Source organism: Xiphophorus couchianus, chromosome 5 (genome assembly GCF_001444195.1).
Source record: "Xiphophorus couchianus chromosome 5, X_couchianus-1.0, whole genome shotgun sequence".
Classification (NCBI taxonomy): Eukaryota; Metazoa; Chordata; class Actinopteri; order Cyprinodontiformes; family Poeciliidae; genus Xiphophorus; species Xiphophorus couchianus.
Window position 1 is genome coordinate 680,736 of NC_040232.1, and position 21,899 is coordinate 702,634.

At 44.1% G+C, this 21,899-nt stretch overlaps 1 protein-coding gene across 3 annotated transcripts; it reads right to left on the reverse strand.

Annotated features, from left to right (window-relative positions):
- Positions 1-17: 17 nt before the first annotated feature.
- On the reverse strand, positions 18-21,607 carry LOC114144437 (dematin-like). Of its 3 annotated transcripts, XM_028017248.1 has the most exons (18): positions 21,314-21,607; positions 13,037-13,090; positions 9,418-9,496; positions 9,052-9,086; positions 8,891-8,971; positions 8,680-8,808; positions 8,328-8,372; positions 6,958-7,141; positions 6,383-6,427; positions 6,116-6,268; positions 5,901-6,010; positions 5,609-5,714; positions 5,438-5,496; positions 5,324-5,366; positions 4,743-4,750; positions 4,528-4,584; positions 4,373-4,453; positions 18-3,332 (listed from the first exon to the last, which is right to left on the reverse strand). In XM_028017248.1, the coding sequence occupies exons 4-18, from the start codon at positions 9,064-9,066 to the stop codon at positions 3,219-3,221; spliced, it is 1,230 nt and encodes a 409-aa protein (XP_027873049.1). In that variant the 5' UTR covers positions 9,067-9,086; positions 9,418-9,496; positions 13,037-13,090; positions 21,314-21,607; the 3' UTR covers positions 18-3,218. The 3 variants fall into 3 exon arrangements, with proteins under 3 accessions (XP_027873049.1, XP_027873048.1, XP_027873050.1); XM_028017247.1 differs by lacking the exon at positions 13,037-13,090 and having other exon boundaries at positions 21,314-21,606; XM_028017249.1 differs by lacking the exon at positions 21,314-21,607 and having other exon boundaries at positions 13,059-13,096.
- Between the last annotated feature and the right edge of the window lie 292 nt (positions 21,608-21,899).

Genomic DNA, 21,899 nt, shown 5'->3' on the forward strand with positions numbered 1-21,899 from the left:
GAAACATGGTCATGGTCTGAAAGCTGCTAGAAACCTTTTTATTGTAATTCTGGCTCTTCACTCACATCATGTTACATTTCTGCACCCAGATATGAAAACAACGTCAGCAGGATGACGTCAGACGGCGCCACCCCAAACACCGACCCACTCAGGAGGGGCTAAAGGTGATGAAGGAGGCTCAGGTAGATGAGAAAACTAACAATTTAAACAATAAATGAGATTAAATGTGATTATCTGCTTCATCCTTCAGGTGTTAGACAGAAATCAGTTCCTAAGGTTAAACTATGGATCACTGCAGAAGTTTTCAAAGTAAATATTTTCCAAAATAAGATTTAATTGTTTTTCTGGAAGCTGAAGGATGTGGGAGAAAAACCTGGTTTTGTTTTATTTCACCAGAATAGAAATGAATCATTTTTTTAATAAATAAAATGAGATGAGCGTCTGAGTCGTCCTGCAAAGAATAAAAAACTGATTCAAAAACAGCAGAAACTGTAGAAAAAGAGAAACATGAACAATCTTTGTGTCGTCATGGAGTCGGTCACGGCAAGCAGCCAATCAGAACACAGCATGAACCGCTCAGGAAAACACCAGGAAACAAAAACTGAAGAAAATCCCCAACTCAACGTGGCGGACGCGTCTTCGCTCCGACTCGCCTCACATTTCAGACAAATGATTTTTCTGTTTGTGTCGTTTTTCCACAGATACAGGAAGCAGCGAAGGAGTGATGCTGGCGGTGAACTTTGACCTTTTCATTTCAAATGATGCAGTGAGAGCGAGTCGACTGACGCAGGTCCGAGTCCCTGAGCCCGGATTTAAAGGATCCAAATCAACATTAATCATCAATAATAACGGGAATAATCATGAATAATCATTAGTAATTAATAACCAGGGCTCATCCTGCAGCCTAAAACACTGAAGCTCCTAACTGTCCTACAGAAAGTCTGATAAAAGCTAAAAATGCAGTAAAATAATAATAAATATACAGTTAGATTTATTATCCACTGCTTAGTTTGTAAAAATGCATAAAAACAGCAAAAATATACAATATGAAATATCAAATCAATCCTCAAACATAATTTATAACATAACAAAAAGCTTATATGTTTAAAATGTTTCTTGAATATTTCCGTTTTATTGTCAACAGCTTTTCTTCTGTTTCCGTTTGAGTGCAGCCTGTGTCAGAGCCCCCTCTGCTGGCCTCCACAGGAAGCTGCTTCTAAAGGTTTGTGCTAATTTTAACAGAAATGTAATGTTTTGACAAAAATACATTCTTAATTCAATTTTAAATAAGGATGGTAGGTAATTTATTGTGTTTTAGCCTTTACTTTATTTTATTTTCGTGTTTCCTCTGCATCCCATCCACCAGCAGCTGTTTTACATCAGCTGTAAACGGCCTGGACTCGTCGACAATTAAATCACTTAATGGAAATTAAAACAGCAGCTGCACCATCTGAGAACATTAATACGAAATAATTATTCCTCTGATTTTCATCCCAGCTGGATTAAATCTGAAACGGGTTTCCTTAAATCCGGTTCGGACTCGGAGCCTGACTCGTTAGGTGCAGTTAACCTGCCGGCCAGGTGTGGCGCTGCGGAGAATGACGGGTTTCCACCAGCTGAAGTCCGTTTCTTTCAAACTTCCCGCTTCCTCTTAATTATTTTTACATTTTTAGATGAATTCATAACAAACATGACACTTTCTGAAAAACAGCTGCACATCGTTTGGTCACGAAGCAACGAGAGCCGAACTGGACGTCAACCACCCACTGGGCCACGTCTCAGGGTGTGTGTGTGTGTGTGTGTGTGTGTGGCAGTGGTTTCTGCTGATGAACGAATGAAGAAAAACGAGGAGATTTGATCACGACTCAGACTGGAGCTGGACTGGAACCAGTAAGGTGAGCTGGGTTTACTGGGACCAGGAAATAATCGTCAGCTAATTTAATAATCAATTAATCATTAAATGAATATATTGAATATATTCTACAGGTAAAAAGGGTAAATTGGCAGTAATTAAGACAAAACTGTACAAATATATATAAATTTATCATTTTAGATGAAAATAAATGTGTTTTTCCCAGAACTGCTGCAGATGCAGGTTCAGCTTCACATCCTGTAAAAAGATGTTGGACAGTAAAATGTGCTCAACAGCCCAATTATTAATCAGATAATCCAATAAATAATCCCCAGATCAGTTCGACACACATGAAAAGACCAGAGTTTTTCTCATGTTGATGTTTTAAGCATTTTTTTAAATCTGCAGATTAAACCTTTACTAAAAATAATCTGCTCACTGTAGAAATAAATTAGTTTAGCATTTTAGCAACACAATGTTAATTTTCTTATTTACAAAAGGAAAATAATTATTTAGTTATATTTTTGTTTTTCCATCACTGTATAAAAATGCTTATGCAGTAAAATGAAAAATCTCCAGAATATACCAAATATTTTTTATCAGATTAATTGATGAACAGTCAGAATATTCGATTATTCATCAAAATAGTTGATTAATCTTTGCAATAATAGTTTAATCATCAGAGGAATTGGCTATTTGTCAGAATTGATTTCTGTTCAACATAATCAATTAGCAGAATGTTAGATTAGTCATTGGAATAATAGATTTGTCCAAATAATTGATTATTTGTCAAAACGATAGATTAATTGTTTGAAATAACCAATTAATCATACGAATAATTGATTATTCATCAAGACAGTCATGTAATCTTTGAAAAGAATCGATTATTCATGCGGATAATCAATCATTATTCTAGCTGTTAACGTGTTTCGGTCTGCAGGTTCGGCTCCAGTTTGTCATCATCTTCAAACCTCGTTTTTCTTCTTCACTGCTGGGAAAGAAACGCCGTTATTGTGACATCATCGCTGGCTTAGCCAATAGGAGGCCCCGTCAGGGACGCTGTGGGAACTGACTTGGGGTCAGAGGAATGTTGAGACTTTTTCTGCTGTTTGTGGCGGATTCCAGGATTCAGAACCAGAACCCAGCAGCTGGGTCTTCTCCCGTTAGCCGGACAGTTTGTGCGCTAGCTAGTTTAGTGAAGCTGGTGACGCTAAAGTGACGCAGCAGAACCCCGACAGCCCGCCCCAAGCCGTCCTTGTGGACCCAAGAGTCCGGCGGTCCGGAGAACCCGGCCGCAGTCCGTCCCGCTTCCCGCCGGGCCGTCCGGGAGGAGCAGGGGGTTCTGGGAAGCGTAGTCCCGGGAAGGTCAGAAGAGACAGACCTTCTTCTTCATCTCGTTCCTCTTCCAGAGGGAGAGGCGGTCGAAGTCCTCGATGGGCATCCTGAAGACGCTGAGGAACTCCTCCTGGGACAGATGTCTCTGCAGGAGGACAGAAGAGGCTGAAACAGGCTCACACTGTCGCCCCCTGCTGGCCAGGAGGAGGCAACGACTCCACGCTCTGCTGGGTTTCCATAGAAACGTTTTAATCACAGATTAGTGCAACCAAAGCAAACATTTCAGACGAACAGAGATATTAATATTTAACATAACTAATAACCAGTTAGATAAGAAAAAAATAATTAAATGGATACATTTAGCACAAAGAAAAACACAGAACGCTACCAAATGGTGTCCCAAATTAAAAATGAAATTGTTTAACACATGACTTGAGGTGGACCCAGGTTATGGTTGAAGAGTGATAGATGATGAATTTAATGATAAACAACAAGCAGCACAGAAACAGCAGAAGGTTAAGAGCTCAACTGGTGGTACAATAAACATCTGACAGCAGACGAGATGACGAGACGAAACAACGAGACGAAACGAGACGAGACGAAACGACGAGAAGAGACGACGAGACGACGAGACGAGACAAAACGACGAGAAGAGACGACGAGACGACGACCCAACAGACAAAGAGGTGAGTTTAAATACACAGGAAGACAATCAGGGGAAACAAGACGCAGGTGTAACTGATCAAAACCTGGAGACTCTACAGACACAGAAACTAAATAAACAGAAAAAAACCAAATCCTACATGTGGGTTAGAATCTACTTTTCCTTTTAATCTTAGAGTTGTTTGCATTATTATTTTCCTTTTTGTCTGATATTCCTTGTTTTGATTAATCACAGATATTTTGGGTGGAAATGGAAAAAGATGAAGAAAATAACTAAATAAATAAATCACTAAAAAATAAACATATAAACCAGAACAAAAGATAAATAAGTACATAAGAATAACCACAAAACATCTTTTGTGATCTAATTAAAAACTTTAAAAACTAATTTGAAGAATAAAATGAACTTAATTTTGAGTTTTTTAGCAGAATCTGATCGAAACATTAGAAATAAATTATTTTGATCAGGAAGAACCTGGAATGTTTCCTGACGAAAGCAGATCTAGTTTGTGTAGAAGTTACCTCCAGGCGGGTCCGGTCCACCCCGGGGGGCAGCTTGCTGCGCCCTCTGTGGGTCACCACCAGCATCTCATACGGGTAAATCTACAACAGCAGGTGAAACCAGTAAAACCAGTAAGACTCCAGTAAGCTGGTGTGAACTGGTCCAGTTTCCTCACCTTGTGCTCCAGCATGCTGGGGAGGGAGTTCCCCCGGTCTATCCTGGAGTCTCCGTTCTGACCCCATGACCCCAAACACAGACAGTCACTGGTTACAGTTTACACAGATCACAGATCAAACTGGTTTTTAATACTGGTTCCCAGATTGTAACTGGTTCCCAGTGAAAACGTGAGTTTTTGTCATCATCATGGATGTTGGGTGAATTCAGACGAACCTGCAGGCCTGCAGACAGACAGACGGAAACGGATCACTGCAGCTTCACTCCAGGATGGAAATATTTACAGGTAAAACTCGGAAATATTCAAATAAACATATTTTCTACATTTCAGAGTGAAGAACAGGAAGAGGAGATATTTATGTTTTTAGTCAAATTAAAGCTAAAAATGAACAATTTGGACAAAATGGCTTCATTTTCCAAGTCATGATTTTACCATTTTAATCATTTATTTATAAAAGCCAAAATTTATAACTAAACATTTATATTATCGTTAAAATGTTTAATGAATAAGCTAATATTTGGGTTGTTAACTGAATATTTAGTGCCAGCTAAGTAGTGAGCTAACATCAGCTAAATAGTTAACTTGTTAAATATTTAGTTAGCATGCTAAGTTGTTAGCCTAAAACAAACTAGATATTTATCCTGTAAATTAAATATTTAGTTAGAATCTGATATAACTGAATAAATAATGTAACAGGAAATTAATTCTCTGTTATTTGAAGATGATGGTTATTAATTTTCCAGATTTCTGCTGCTAACTTTCACTTTGGATAAAAGAAACGGTTTGCAGGATTTACCTGCCGGGTTTTTCTCTGCGGAGCCGAACTCTGCAGACTGCAGCTGAAACAGAAACACACCGGTCACCATGTGACCCGATCGGGTCGCGCAGCAGCAGGAACAGAACCACGTACCCGGGACAGGCCGCTCCTGGAGGATGCTGGGAAATACACCGACCTGGAGGCGCCGGAGCCTGGAACAGAGGAGAGCAAGGTCGGTCCAGAGGGACGGGTTCTGGAAAAACTGGACCGTATCAGAACCAGGAGGCTCCATCAGAACCAGTGGGGTCCAGGCTCAGTCCGTACCGGTGTTCTGGTTCCGGTCCGGCAGTGAACGGGTCTTCCTCCTCAGCGGACCCGCAGACTTCCCCAGTTCTTCCTTCAGGAGGATTTTCCCGAGGTTGGACTGGATCTGACCCGACAAAACAGAACTTCAGTGAGGAGCGCGGCTCAGATGCTGCACCGAGGGAAGGTGAACCTCGCCCGATGGCGAGGTGAACCGGGCCATCGGGTTTGTATCGGAATAAAACTTCAATCTTTTTCTGTTTGTTTTCTTTTGGCCCTGATGTTTCTCCGTACGACGGGTTCTGATCCCCACCTTGTTCAGCTCCTGGTTCTGCAGGGCCCGGAGGCCCCACAGCTCGTCCTCCAGCTCCCCTTCATCCTCCTCCTCTTCCTCCTGCTGGTCCTTCCTCTGACTCTCTTTCTCTGCAGGATTTAGAGGGAACGTCAGCTGCTGCATGACTTTCTGCATGTGGTGAGTGTGTGTGTGTGTGTGTGTGTGTGTTTGTGTGTGTGTGTGTGTGTGTGTACCGATCACGGCCAGTGACGGGGGGCAGGGCCAGTAGTCGGTCTCGATTTTGGACGGCTGGTTGGGATCTGGAGGCTGAGCTGCTGGGAACTTTGACGACTCGATGATCAGATCCTCGATGTGTTTCCCCTGAGGGACGGGCGAGGACGAGACGTCTACACACACACACACACACACACACACACACACACACACACACATACACACACTCAGCATGTTAAAGCTGATTAGCGGGCGCGGCGCTGACCCACATTCAGTCAGAAACTCACCCTGCCTGTAGATGGGAGGCTTCTTATAGATGTTGGATCCGTTTTCTATAAACAAAATGTAAAAAAAATGTCATCAAAAACGACTAAAATTTACATGATTAAAATTATTTAGTAAATAAAACAGAAAAAGTCTTTTTATTTTTTATATTTAATCCAGTTTCATCCTCAGACCTTCAGATTTTTATATTATTTGTGCGTTTTAAAACCTGGAGGTTTTTAAAGTTTCAGAAACTCGTCGACCTGGAGACTCGGAGCCGTTCGAAAGTCATGTTTTCACCAAGTCACTCATCCATTCATAAACCTCAGAGCCCCAAACTAAACACTTAATAAGCAAACTAAATGTTTAGCTTCAAGAATACATATTTAACTGCAGAGTTAGCCTGCTAAGTAGTTAGCTTGTTAGCTAAATATTTAGTTTTCGGCTAAATATTTTGCTTGTTAATATTTAGTTTGAATTTATAACTGAATGAATAACTTGGTGAAAATACGACTGAAAAATGAACCTTGGTTTTTCAGACTAAACGTTGTAAATTATTGCAGAAACGTGTTTCCAGAGTGGAGCGTTGTGCCGTTACCGGGTCGGTGGAAATGCTGCATGGCGCTCTTGCTGCCCGCCGGGTGTGTGTTGGCGGCAATGGGTGTGTTCAGCGCCGGCGGTGTGTGTGAGCTCTGGGTTCTGCTGCTCTGGATGGTGGAACCGGGTGAAGAACCGCCAGGCGACCGGTTCTCCAGCCAGTCCCTGGACTCCTTGGACGAGTTCTGGGAGGAAACAGAGGAAATGGACAGGAAGTGAATTCATGTCATTTAAACCCGTCTGGATAAAAACCAACTCAGGGCCCGGGGGCCAAATCCGGCCCGCCAGAAGCTTTTCTGTGGTCCCGTAGAGCCACCCGGTCCTCAGGTACAGCTGGCAGGGGGCCAGAGGGCCGGGTTTGGGTTGGGAGTCGCTGCTTTAATAAACTCTGTGTTTACATCACTTCCTCCAGGTTCAACAATCACTGAAATTCTCTCAGATCAACAGATTCCTGCCGATGTTTTTATTATAATGAATAATTTGGAGCTTTTTGCAAATGTTCAGCAGTAATGATGAAAAGGTTCATGTGATGCTGCCTCCCACCTGCAGGCAGCAGTGTTTCTCACTTCTGCTGCTTCAGCCTGTTCTTGTCCTGATCTGAACACTGACACCGAATCTCCTGCTAATGTTTCTAAAGTATAGAAATATACTTCAGAAATAAAATGTATGTTTTAGAAATCACAGATTTAGATATTTTTAAAAAACCACAGAAACAACCTTCAGGCGACCCGACAGAACCACAGAAAGGTCCAAACAAATCTGCAGCGTCCCTGCTGCTGCTAGGCAACAGCCCATAGCAACCAGGTGCAGCCCATAGCGACCAGGTGCAGCCCATAGCGACCAGGTGCAGCCCACAGCGACCAGGTACAGCCCATAGCAACCAGGTGCAGCCCATAGCAACCAGGTGCAGCCCATAGCGACCAGGTGCAGCCCATAGCGACCAGGTGCAGCCCACAGCAACCAGGTACAGCCCATAGCAACCAGGTGCAGCCCACAGCGACCAGGTGCAGCCCATAGCAACCAGGTGCAGCCCATAGTAACCAGGTGCAGCCCATAGCAACCAGGTGCAGCCCACAGCGACCAGGTGCAGCCCATAGCAACCAGGTGCAGCCCATAGCAACCAGGTACAGCCCATAGCAACCAGGTGCAGCCCATAGCAACCAGGTACAGCCCATAGCAACCAGGTGCAGCCCATAGCAACCAGGTGCAGGCTCCTGTCGGTTCGGCGGCAGCGGGCCGGATCGCCGCCTCCAGAACATCTGAGGAGGAAACCTGCAGCCTGATGATGATGATGGTGATGATGCATCAGGGCCCTGTCTCCATGGAGACGCATCGGCCTGAACGATGAAGAGTGTGATGAAGAGTGTTTACCTCTGGGGAGGCAGGAGGAGAAACGGAGCGAGGAGACAAAGACCTCTGGAAGAAAAAACAGGAGAGAAACAGATTCAACAAAAACTGGAAGAAGGAAAAATGTCCCAGCAACTAACTAACTAACTAACTAACTAACTAACTAACTAACTAACTAACTAACTAACTAACTAACTAACTAACTAACTAACTAACTAACTAACCAGCCACTGGTTTCTATCTTCTCCCAGTTAAACCAGTTGGGCTCCATCAGTTCAAGTTTAACAGCAAGAGAAGAAAAACAGAAAACTGTGATCAAATGTAAACTGATCCCTGGAACCGCTAGAGGTCAGTAGAGGTCAGTAGAGGTCGTGACCTCCAGAGGGCTGTAGCTGTAGTGCGGTTGGTAGATCATCAGGTCGGGTCTCTCGATGTCCAGGATGGCTTTGTCTCTGGGCAGGGCCGCCAGGTCCTTGTAGCCGATGACGCCGTCCTCCACCCTGGCCTACAAAGACACGTGGGGTCAGAGGTCAGAGACGCCCGAGGTCACTTCAAGGTCGTCTGAAGGACGTTCCTCTGAGTCTCACCACGATGGCGGCGGCGGGCGATCCGGGAACGCCGGTCCCTCTGAGCGACAGGACGCTGCCGGGAGACGTCTGCGCCGGCTGCTGCTCCGCACACAGAGGGACAGGAAGAGGTCAAAAGGTCGGCTCAAGGTCACCAGACTCCTCCCACTGAAACCACTCACCTTGGGCATCATCATGCCTGCTGATTGGTCAGTTCCTGAGGAGACAGGCAGACAGCCAATTAAAACCACACAGAGAGAAACCAGACTGGAAGCTCTGGTTTAAACTGGGAGGAACCTGAACCAGACCAGAACCAGAATGGAGGTTCTGGCGGTTCTGCAGGATGGTGTCGGGTTTACAGGATCGGATTGTAAACCTCTGGATTTTGTCTCTGGTCAGATTATTTGTTTGGACTCGATCAGAACTCCCAGCATGCCCTGCTGCAGCGCCCGGCTCTTTGTGCGGCGGGTCCGACAGACACAAAGGGACGGTTCCAGAAGGCCCGGCTGTGAGCGGGAAGCGGCATTCAGAACCGCCGGTGTTTTTACCTCACAGAGAAAAGGCGGATCATCTCTACATCAGGAGCTTCTCTGTTCTGCTTTCTGGGCTCGTCGGGCCGATCAGAACCTGGAACCACAGGAGGAAAACTGGACTCAAACTCCAACAGTAACTCCAGAACTCTGGTGCAGAAACAACAAACTGGGTTCTGTCGGTACTTTTTAAAAGGAAAAGCGGGTCATTAAGCAACCATGACGACAGAAACTTAAAGACCTGAAACTTACTGAAAAACGGAAAATGGCTGGAGGTCAATGGTTTCTCTGTAGTTTAACTGGTTTCAATGGTTTCTCTGTAGTTTAACTGGTTTAACTGTAGTTTAACTGGTTTCAATGGTTTCTCTGTAGTTTAACTGGTTTAACTGGTTTCCCTGTAGTTTAACTGGTTTCAATGGTTTCTCTGTAGTTTAACTGGTTTCTCTGTAGTTTAACTGGTTTCAATGGTTTTTCTGTAGTTTAACTGGTTTAACTGGTTTCTCTGTAGTTTAACTGGTTTCAATGGTTTCTCTGTAGTTTAACTGGGAGACAAACTGGGAGTTGAAGGATAATCAGAGCGTCGTCAGCGTGATCCAGCAGGGGGCGCTGCAGAGCCAGGATGGAGCCACATCTCAGCCACATAGATCTAGAGGTTATAGAAAACTCCACCTAGAACGACTGAGATTCTAAATCACAGGTCTGAAACTCCAGTTCTCGAGGGCCGCAGACCTACAGTTTTTAGATGAGCCACAGGTACAAAACACTGGAATGAAACGGCTTCATTTCCTCCTCCTGGTGTGGATCGGTTCTCCAGAACCCTAATGACCTGATTATTCTGTTCAGGTGCTGCAGCAGAGGCTCATCTAAAGGTTGCAGGACTGCGGCCCTCCAGGACTGGAGTTTGAGACCCCTGATCTACATGGTGACTTTCTATGAGTTCAGACCACCGGAGCGCATCTAGAAATAAAAATCTGCTCTGAATGTTTTTAATCTGCATTGTTTTCCATTAAATTCGATGTTTCTTCACGTTTTGGTTTGTTGGGTTTGAAATAAGTTTAATAATTTTGGGTTCAGTTCATTCAAGACAAATAAATATTCAGTTTTTACTTTATTCAATTAGATATTTTAAAACTTAAATATTTTAAATGGTCGGGGACTGAAAAGAAATTTAGATGTTTTTCAATGAAAGTGACACTTTTAGGCCTGTCATTATAGCAAATTTTGCTGAACGATTAATTGTCTCAAAAATTATTGCGATAAACGATAATATTGTCTGAAGACCTTTTTACACTGATTTAATGGAAATGATGTAATAATGCATGTGATTTCCTGCCAAAGATAGATACACTTTATTTTCAAAAGAATATTTAACACTGGAGCTGATAAACAAAATAAACTAAACAACCAAAAATAAAATGGATTCTCAGTCTCCATTAACAAAAAATGTACTTGATAAAAACTAACCAACATAAAGCCAAAGTGGAAATAAATACTGCATTCAACCAAAAGAGTGCAGATTATGAAGTCTGTATATTATGTTGCCCTTCAGTAATAATTAGATTTAAATAGAGAAGATGGGCACATCGGCTACCTGATGCAATAGTTCACACTACATGATTTTTTGCTCCTATTTTTCCCCTTACAACAATCTTAAAACGTTGGTCTTTCTAAGATTGTGTGGTGTGTTACTACGGTAGATCATCGTTGCTGCTCCGATCTAAATCAGGAGTTTTCCCCACTGGGAGCTTTAACTACACCTGCTCAATGTGACCAATCAGAGCCAATCAGAAAGCTCGGATTCCCCTCCATGTTTTCTGAGGGGAAATTACGGAGGGGAATCCCAAACAGCTGACACGGCGCAACCCGAAGTCCAGCTGACATTGGGGATGATATGTGGAAACAACATTAATGTTTATTTAACATGCAAAGAATATAGAAATGACAAGAGGAGGAGTTGGAGCGAAATTGCTGCTACAGTTGATAAACCCGGTAACTTTTCAGCTGTTCTTCGTTAACGTGACATAAACAGGTTCTAATGATTTTCATTCATTCAGGACTTTACACTGACACTAGCCACATGCATTGCAGGTAGATTGTAGTAAAGCATTGATTAATACCTGGTTTTAAAATTAGTTCACTGAACTTGTAGCCATTATTTTGTGCCCATTGTTGGACACCACATGGCAGGACCGAACCCGATCGAACCGTTATACCTAGGATTTCTGTCGGCTAATGTGTGATCTGTCAGGTTTTGAAAATGGGCCGACAGCTCTAAGATCGTGTCGTCTGCGCTGAGCTTTATACTGAGGAAATGAGGTCAGAGGTCAGTGGAGAGCACCGGAGTTGAGCCTTTTTTTCATCCAGTCTCATTAGCTGAAAGAGAAAAAGGTCGGAAGAGACGATAATGCCGATAATTAAAATGACGTCAATAGTTTTAATTTATGGTACGATTAATTGATTTATCGTCTATCGTGACAGGCCTAGATACTTTATTTGTACTTTGATTTGTTTTTAGGTTTTGCTGATCAGGAGGTTTTAGATGAAACTGCTGTTTGTTCAGACGGATCTGGACGTTTACGTTGTTTTAAATTCGTTACATTCAGAGACCGGATGTCAAGCTGGACTGTAGAATCGATGCTGATCTTCGATCAGAACAGAATCCGGTCGGCTCTTCAGACTCTGGTGTCTGAATAATTGATACCTTAATGGTTTCCTGACGGCCAGACTGGGAGCTCTGGGAGTTGTGGTCACTTCCTGCAGCTGAAACCTTCATTCATGAAACTAAAGTCATTTATCATCATCAGGAGCAAATTTCTCAGTTTACAAAACCTGAAATACGTCGATGAGACGACATTTTGTTTTTGAGATCTTATGTTGCCTCTGTGCGACATCCTTTTGAAGCCCCAATGGCTTCAACTGTTGTAGGAAGATTTTAAATCTTAAATCTAAAAACTTAAAGACAGACGTGGAGCAAAAAAGTGTGCTAACGTGAAAAATGAAAAATTAGCTCTGTTATTAGCATATTAGCAGAAGCGTGCCCAATCTCATAGCTTTTAGTGGCAGGAAGAGGAAGTACCTGGAGGAAACTCACGTTCACAACGAGAAGCTTTATGCCACAAGGTGGCCGCGCTAACTGCTAACCGCTAACTTCTAACCACTAACTGCTAACCGCTAACTGCTAACCGCTAACTTCTAACCACTAACTGCTAACCGCTAACTGCTAACCGCTAACTTCTAACCACTAACCGCTGCACCAGCCTGCGGGTCAAATAATGCTTCTTTCTACATTATTAATCACATTTGATTTTCTTCTGGAAATTCTCTATAGATATTAAACAAATTATTTCTTTGTCTGACCTTTGACCCCGATCCACCTGAATCAGAATTAGGAAAAGATCATTTTCAGCTCAGAAATGATCATTAATCAACAGCTGATTCATTTCTACAGAAGAGAACAAACAGCAGCAACCAGAGAGTCTGGAGCAGAAAGTAGAACTGCCATCATCCAGAGGTCAACCAGGGGTCAACCAGAGGTCAACCAGGGGTCACCCAGAGGTCAACCAGGGGTCACCCAGAAGCCAACCAGGGGTCACCTAGAGGTCACATTTACTGTCTGAAACTTTAAAAATGAACTCACAGCTCATTCTGCTCTGACTCACTAATCAGCTGCTTCTCCACCTCTGACCCCGGCCTGTAGACAGGAAGTGATGCGTTCAGAAGAGGAAGAGGCGCCGCTCCGTCCCTGGGGAGCGACCCGCTCCAGTCTGCCGGGTTCTGGTGATCGGATTGGTTCTGATCCGTGAATGCAGATCTGTGCTCCTGTTCTCTGTGCGTCTATTTCAGGAAGCGGCTTCATTTCCAGAAACTGGACTCTGTTGCTAGGCAACGAGCCGAAGATGAAATGGACACCAGAACTTCCCTCCCGGTTCTGCTGAGTGGGATGCTGCCGGGCTGCCGGGTCCGCCGAGAATGCAGGGAGATGTCTGCCCGTTGCTAGGTTACCTCCCCGTGCCGTCCAATCAGCCGGCAGGATGACGCTGCCAGCACCGGACCTCCCTGAAGGGGTCACAGAGGCAGCGGGCCAGCCCCGCCCGCCTGCCACGCCCCGGGGATTAAATCAAACAGTCTGATTCTCTGGTCAACATGCAGGAAACTCCTGACTGTCAGTGAATGCACCGTTTGAGGTTTGATGTTTATTTTTTCTTCCATCATGTTTCATAAAAACCAGATGAAGTTTCAGATTTCAGCTCCTGTTTCGTCACATCAGCTCAGAGTTACAACCTCTCTGTCTCCACACCGGCCGCCGTAAATCAGCGCGTTAGCATCGCTGTGGCGGTCCTTAGTGCCGGTCACTGACTTCCTGCCTAACACCGCGGCCTGCTGGTGCTGCGTTCAGGGACTGCTGGGAACTGTGACATTTCAAAGAACATATGGCTGCATTAAGCAGATTATAAAAACAAAATGGCCAATAAATGAGGAGAAATATTTGACTTGTTTACTAAACTGTAGAGACTTTCACTTTTATACTGTTTTAAATGTATTAAATGTATGATTAGAAAATGATTTCTAGTCATTTTCTCTCTGGATTACAGGATTTTCTGCCGTTCGATTCACATCAGAATCTCATTCAGTTCAGAATCGATTTTAAAAATCCCAAAATCAGTTTAAAAACAATAACAAAGCATGAAGCTGTCTCCATTTTGTATCAATGTTGCCATGGAGACGGCACTGGAAAGTAAGTGTGAGCAGAAATCAGCACAAACTGAGAAAAAACTACTAAATAAAAGAAAGACAGTGAAGCCAAACATCTGGACGTTTTTCAGCCCGTAAGGACTTTGGGACATTGCTGGTGGGCGGAGCCAATTCACTGGTGGGCGGAGCCGCATCGCTCACAGCTCGGGGCTGTGATTGGTCAGAAGTTTGTTTCAGTTTTATGCGGAAATGTTGATATTTTGCTACAAATTGTTTGTGTCCAGGATCCGGTTTGTGCCGATGACGGCGGATAAACGGGTTTCCTGTAAAGGTGAGCTGCTTCTCTCCTGTTAGCTCATTTAGCAGCATTGATTGGCAGCGCTAAGACCCGCCTCCTGGCAGGAACCATCCTGGATAATCATTTAAAAAATCAAATCAAATCGTGATGCAGTAAAAGACTCTGAGTATCAGGAGAACCTCTGCTGGTTCTGGTCGGACCGGGTCCATCTCTGAGCTAATGAGCAGGAATCCCATCCGGATGGTTTAGGAATCTGAATCGATCAGGATCCCAGAATCAAACTGAATCCAGATTATTTAACAGTTTTAACAGCAGGATGAAGAACTGCAGCTCCTCTTCCTCCTGCTGCTGCAGTTTGCTGCAGTCTCATGTTGAACATGTGGAAGTGGGTCACAGACTGAAATCTGCTGAGTCACAGTTTGCCGAGTCATGATGCAGCAGAGCTGGAAGAAAAAACATTTTCTATCTGCTGATCGTTTCTCCTCATCAGGAAAAATATTCCTGTTTTACAAACCAGATCAGATGAACCTCAGCTTCTGCATAGCAACAGCTGCTGGTTGCTATGCAGACATTTTCTGTCACGATATAAAATCTGGATTATACAGAGAACCTGAAGGCATCACCTGCTGTTCCCATGAAACCTGAAGGCATCACCAGCTGTTCCCATAGAACCTGAAGGCATCGCCAGCTGTTCCCATGGAACCTGAAGGCATCACCTGCAGTTCCCATAGAACCTGAAGGCATCACCTGCAGTTCCCATGCAACCTGAAGGCATCACCTGCTGTTCCCATGAAACCTGAAGGCATCACCAGCTGTTCCCATAGAACCTGAAGGCATCGCCAGCTGTTCCCATGGAACCTGAAGGCATCACCTGCAGTTCCCATAGAACCTGAAGGCATCGCCAGCTGTACCCATAGAACCTGAAGGCATCGCCAGCTGTTCCCGTAGAACCTGAAGGCATCGCCAGCTGTTCCCATGAAACCTGAAGGCATCACCAGCTGTTCCCATGGAACCTTAAGGCATCACCTGCAGTTCCCATAGAACCTGAAGGCATCGCCAGCTGTACCCATAGAACCTGAAGGCATCGCCAGCTGTTCCCGTAGAACCTGAAGGCATCGCCAGCTGTTCCCATGGAACCTGAAGGCATCACCTGCAGTTCCCATAGAACCTGAAGGCATCACCTGCAGTTCCCATGTAACCTGAAGGCATCGCCAGCTGTACCCATAGAACCTGAAGGCATCGCCAGCTGTTCCCGTAGAACCTGAAAGCATCTTCAGCTGTTCCCGTAGAACCTGAAGGCATCGCCAGCTGTTCCCAGTCAGTTTTAGCTTCACATCATGGTGCATTCACTGAACCTCAGAAAGCAGAAACCAACTCCTTTTCTGTGCTGTCAAATCAATACCATAATTGTCTCTTTCTGATGTCCAATTTGTTCCTGAAAGCACCACAGGTTCTCCATCGGTCTCAGTAAAGTGGAATAAAAGCAGCAGTTTATAATGTTAGGTCGTTTTAATTTAATTCTACTTTTTCTGTAGGTGTTTGAAGGCAACATGCGACAGATTTTTATGTTTCAAAAAACTTTATTTGGAGGTAAAAATCAAATCTGACACTTCAATGTTTTGCATCTGCAAACATCGGATTCCATGTTTTTATGATATTTGAATATTTTTTATTTTTTTAATGAATATAAAATCTAAATCTTAATAAACACTGAATGATGAAACGACGCCTGTTTGGTCGATGAACAAAGTTCAGCTTCAGCCTGAAGTTTCTGTTTTCTGGGATTTTATGGAATCACAAGAACTCTGCTACAGCTCGGTGTGTGTGTGTGTGTGTATTGGTGTGTGTGTGTGTTGGTGTGTGTGTATTGGTGTGTGTGTGTGTGAGTCCTGTCTCTTATCTCAGCCCACAGCTGAAGCGACCACGCCCAGCCTCTCTGTATCGGCCGCTCTCATTGGTCGACGCAGACGTCAGCGTCTTGCAGCCGTTGGTTCTGATTGACAGGAAGTCAGTTTTTTTTGTTTTTGTTTTTCCAGGAGTGTTTTTGTTGTTTTTCTTTCCTTCTCGTCTCCAGCAGCTAAAAGTTGACAGGAAACTTTTTCTCCTCATTTTTACATTAAAACATAGAAATTGGAGGAAAAAACGTTTTTTTTTTTCTGGTTTCCTGAAACATTTGAGTTTTTCCACTGAAACGCTGATGAAGTTTAATCAAACTGGCCTCCTTCTCGCCGTCTAGCTGCTGATTGGTCCGGTTGCCATGGCAACAGCAGCTGGATCAAGCAGGATTTGAGTCAGACTGAGACAATCTGTCAATCACATCCTGCTGTGTTTCATCTGGTTTTTAATCCCGTCTTCGTTTCCATCTCAACAGTTTTTCCTTTTGTCCGTATTCTGTCGTTTCTCCTCGCTCTTCCTGTCTCTTCCTCTCACATGCTTCCTAATCTGCCTCCTGCTTCCTTCCTGTTTCATTCCTCAGACCTTCCTGTTTTCCTTTCAAACCATTTCCTCTCTAACTTCCTCCTTTCTTCTCCTGCTCCCTGCTTCCTCTCTACGATTCTTCGTGTCTCTGGTATCCTGACAGACCTGAAGGTGTCTATCGACTCAGCTTAACATTCCTGGAGCAGAGCCGGACCCCGCCGGGCCTCACCGCACCCCGCCGGGTCGAGCCGGGCCCCAGGCCCCTCGCTGCCTCCCTGGCCCCCCGCTGCGCTCTCAGATAAGAGCCCGGGCCGCTGCAGCAACACATCGGTTATTTCTGGAGTTTTATCTGATCTGGAGCAAAAACAAGTCACAGAACCGGAACCACAAACAGCTGAAGCTGCTTTTATCTCGACCTTTGACCTCCAGACGAACCGAATCTGAACATTTCTGCTGAGAAACAAAAAGTTTCAAGACGTTTTAAAGGTTTAAAGACTCTGAGTTTTGCTTTTTAAAAACAGCAGCAGGAGGAGAAACGCCAGTCAGAATCACATCTTCATAACTCAGAGGTTTAGTTTTTCTGAAGAAATGTTTGATTTTGTAAAAATCAATTAAACATCAGAGAAATATTTACAGTGTAGATTAAACATTAATGTAGAGTCAATAAGCAGGAAGGGCAGAGAAATGTATCCTGGGAAAAAGACAGAAACAATCTGACTTTGATGATCTAAAGATGGATGGATGAACAGAACAGAAATTGTAACATTTGATCCCTGATCAATAACCAAATGATCGGTAATCGTCTAGCTGAACGGCTTCCTGCTGCGGCCCGACCGACCCGCAGAACCAGGTTCTGGTTGTGTAATCCGGGAGAAGATGACTCATGTTTCCAGAAATAGAGGAGCCTAGAGAGGCGTTCAGGGACCGTCTGAACTCAGAGCTGTGTTCAGGGACCGTCCGAACAAAGAGGCGTTCAGGGACCTTCCGAACAAAGAGGTGTTCAGGGACTGTCCGAACAGAGACGTTTAGGGACCGTCTGAACACAGAGCCACTCATCCTGAATCAAACGGGCCCAAACTGAAGTGGGAGGAGAACCGGGCCGACCCAACAGAACCAGATCCAGACTGAGATTAAACATTTAAATGAAACCCAAACAGCCGGAGTGAAACCAGCAATCAGGGTGTCTGGTTGCCATGGTAACCACCAATCGGTTTGGACCCGGACGCAAACTGTTTACTGGAGTTTCAGCCGTTGAGACGATTCAGGAAGAGAAAGTAAAAAACTGAACCTGCAGCAGAAACGTTTGTTTTACAGTGTAGAGATAAAACCAAACTAACTGATAAATAATGTTTCACTGAGACACAGAAGTTTGTTTAAAGTGAAAATGTTTTGTTATTAGTGAAATTATCAGCCAGTGAAACTTTTCCATCAATATGAATAAAATATTGACCTAAAATAACATTTAGTATCGACATGAAACTTTATTTATAAGTTTATTTTATTTAAATGTGATCAGAGATTTCCAATAAAAAAAAAAAGATACTTGGTAATATTTTGTGTTTTTACAGTGCAGCTGTCTCAGCAGGTTCAGCTAAAGGTCAAAGGTCAGAGCGGGAAGCTCAGAGGAATGATCTCCACCTCCTCTGCAGGCCTCAGCCGTCAGGTCAAAGGTTAAAGGTCAGGACAGGGTTAAAGTTAAAGCACGGCGGTGGCGGAGTGATGGTGACCCAGTGTGAGTCCAAACTGGGTCACCAGCAGAACCAGGAGCCCAAACAAGCAGCTGGAAGGGTCTAGTCAAAGCCCGGCCCGCTGTTTCAGCTTCTCCTCACTGAGATGAATAAATGAATAAATCTTTCCTTCATGGGATCAGAGCTGCTCCGTTGCTACGGCAACCAGCTCAGGGTTCTGACCAGGAGAGTCCGGGCCCAGAACCAGAACATCAGAGGTTTCCTCTGCAGGAGCCGGCGCCGCGTTTCCCCTCAGAGGCTTTGATGCTGCAGCCGCCTCCGCTTCCTCTGTTTGGACTGAGACAGAACCGGCCAGAACCGGCCCGGTTCTACAGAACCAGACAGAATCAGCCCCGGCCCAGGTTCTGGGTTCTGATGGACCTCCTGAACTTCATCTCTGGATGTTTTCCATTAAACTGCAGTTTCTCCCAGTAAACCTGCTCAGCCGGCGCCGAGGCGTCGGCCATGTTTTTATACTAAAACATGTTAAAGTGACAGAAAATGTAAAAATATTACTGGGTTATTAAATGTTACTGGAAAACATCTCCAGTGAAACAATATTTAAACCACAACTAGTATCAAAAACAACAAATAAAAAAATTAATTAAGATGAATATCAATTATTTTCACTTCTGTTTAATCCAAATGAAGTCAGCGGCTCCATGAGGCCCCCAGGGGCCATAAATGATCATATTAACACAAACCACAGATACATAAATGTAACATTTATTTAATGAGGTTAGCAATGCTGCTGAATTTGATTTAATGGTTTCAGCATAAATAGATTAAAATATTTTAAATTGTTTAACATTTAAATGTAAGATTTTAAGGAGCTGTTTACTTTGTAAAAGTTCAAGCAATATTCATAGTTAGATTGTTTTGTTACCATAGCAACAATCTGATGCTGTGAGTTTAATCTTTGACTTTGAGCTGTTTGTTCATAAATACAAATTAATAAACTGTAATTATAACTGATTGTTTTCAGGTTGGCCAGTTAATCTACTCTCTCTCTCCCAGATTAAATCCAACACAGAAGCTGTTAGCGGTGCTAATGTTTTTAGCAGCAAGAGGGGCCCCTAGGTCAGATTCTGCCCCAGGCCTCATGCAGCCTGGGACCGGCCCTGCAGGATGAGTTCAATCTGCTGCACTGAGATTTAATTTAATGCTAATGTGGCTTTAGTAGCTCTAACATTTCTGTCTGTTGAGTTTTAATAAGAGCCACAGAAACTGTTTTGGTTATATATATATATATATATATATATATAGTTTTTTTTATTTATAATTATTTTCCTAAAAACATAAACAAGGTCTACAATATACTGGGGGAAACCCTGAACTGAGTTCATAAAGTTTCAGTCAGAAATGTTCAAATGTTAGAGTCACATTTTATTAGTTATTAATTCACTTAGAAATATCACACTTTCAAACTACTTATTTAGTTACATATTTGGTTGGCTAACTAAGTATTTAAAGTAACTAAGTATTTAAAGTAACTAAGTATTTAGCTTCAAAATAAATATTTATCTCCCAATGAAGAAGTTAGTTAACTAAATATTTAGTTTAAACTGTTTAGTTTTCTAATATTTCGTTTATAAACTCCATGTTTTTGTTTCTGGCTAAATAATTTAAATCACGTCAGACTGAACTGATGGCCGTCAGTCTGACCGGTCCAACAGAACCCGGTCCAGTTGGTTTTCTAACCGGTTCTGGTTGGATTTCTTTCTGCTTCCTAAAACTACATCTGATCAAACATCGGTCCGGAAGGTTCTGATCCAGATCTGGATCTGTCAGTATCAGGACCGGATCCAGCTCTCACCAGCAGCGGTTCCGTTTAGACCCAGAAACCATTTAGAACCAGAACCGTAAACCCGGTTCGGGCGCTGCTGGTTCTGACCCAGAACCAGCAGCGCCCGAACTTCACCGTGACACCCAGCAGCCCGACAGAACCAGCTGTTTCCATGGCAACCCAACATCATTTTACCCAGAACCGTCCAGAACCGTCCAGAACCGCCCGGCTGCAGAAAACATCGAAACTCCTGATTGATTTTTAATATTTCTGAACATCAGGAAACAGAAACTTTCCTAATAACTTCTGAATTATGAAAAATAATCTGAATAAAAAGCAAAAATCTGACATTTTCAGGAGGATCAAAGCAGAAACAACAGTAATGATGTCATGTTTCTCCAGGAAGCGGTTCGGTCAGCGGACCTGAGCTTCACCAGCAGCTCTGGGTCCAGCAGCGGACCGCAGAGCCGCGGCTCCCCGCTGGAGCTCCACGCGGAGCCGCAGACAGCGGGGATGCTGGAGGAGGAAGAGGAGGAGGAGGATGAAGAGCTGTTACATAAATCCATCCTCCCCGCGTTAATCCTCCGGCTCTCTTCAAGCAGCTCTTTACATAATTTCACAGCATCAGAACATCGGAGCTCCACAGCCTGACGGAGAGCCGCCAGCAGCGGGAGGAGGCAGCCGCTCTGCCCGCTGCTGAGCTCCGCAGCCCGGCGGCAGCGCGAAGGCTGGCCGGCCGGAGGGCGACCGGAGCCGGGGAGGGACGGAGGCTTTCCCCGCTGCTGCTGCTGCGGCTGAACGCTGCAGATAAACACAGGCTGCGGCCCCAACACACACACACACACACACACACACACACACACACACACACACACACACACACACACACACACACACTCACTCATACACACACACACTAACAGTACACATAGCGGTGACCTCAGCAGAGGATCATTCCCGCAGAATCCCGCAGCGACAGAAGCAGCGCCTCACCTGTTCGCGTCCCGCTGAGCAGAACCATCCAGCGGCTCCGGTTCCGACCCAAGACTCCGCTCCTGCTGCTGCTGTTCACTCCCACATATACCGCACGGGCACGCGCGCGCACGCGGTCACAACACGCCCCCCTTCCCCCCCTCATCCGGACTGGCCCACTGCGGGGGAGGAGGGGGGGCAGAAACATGGCGCTGCGACATAAATAATAATAAAATAATGATTATTGATCCGATTCCTCCAGGTTTCAGAACCGACCCGGTTGGATCTCAGGAGCCTTTCAGAACCATCAGAGTCTGAGCTGCTGCTGACCTGCGGGACCAGAACCAGACCAGAACCAGACCAGAACCAGAACCAGAACCAGAACCTGGACCTGGTGACCAGTACCGGTTCCTTTACAACTTCGTTCTTTAACTTTTTAACTTAAAGTTCATATTTAAAAGAAATTAATGATAAAACTCATAAGAATGTTTTGTTTTCTCTTATTTCATAAAAACATTATTTTTAATAATCTTTAATAAAAAAAATTATATAAATATATATTTTATTCCAATGATCTCGAACTGATCTGAATTATTAAAACAACATT

Bases quoted from the DNA above. Each gene is read 5' to 3' on its own strand.
- LOC114144437 (XM_028017248.1), bottom strand. The intron at 8,809-8,890 runs GTGAGACTCAGA...GTGTCTTTGTAG, and splicing joins CGCCCGCCGCCGCCATCGTG to GCCAGGGTGGAGGACGGCGT. The intron at 3,333-4,372 runs GTAACTTCTACA...GTCCTCCTGCAG, and splicing joins TGGACCGGACCCGCCTGGAG to AGACATCTGTCCCAGGAGGA.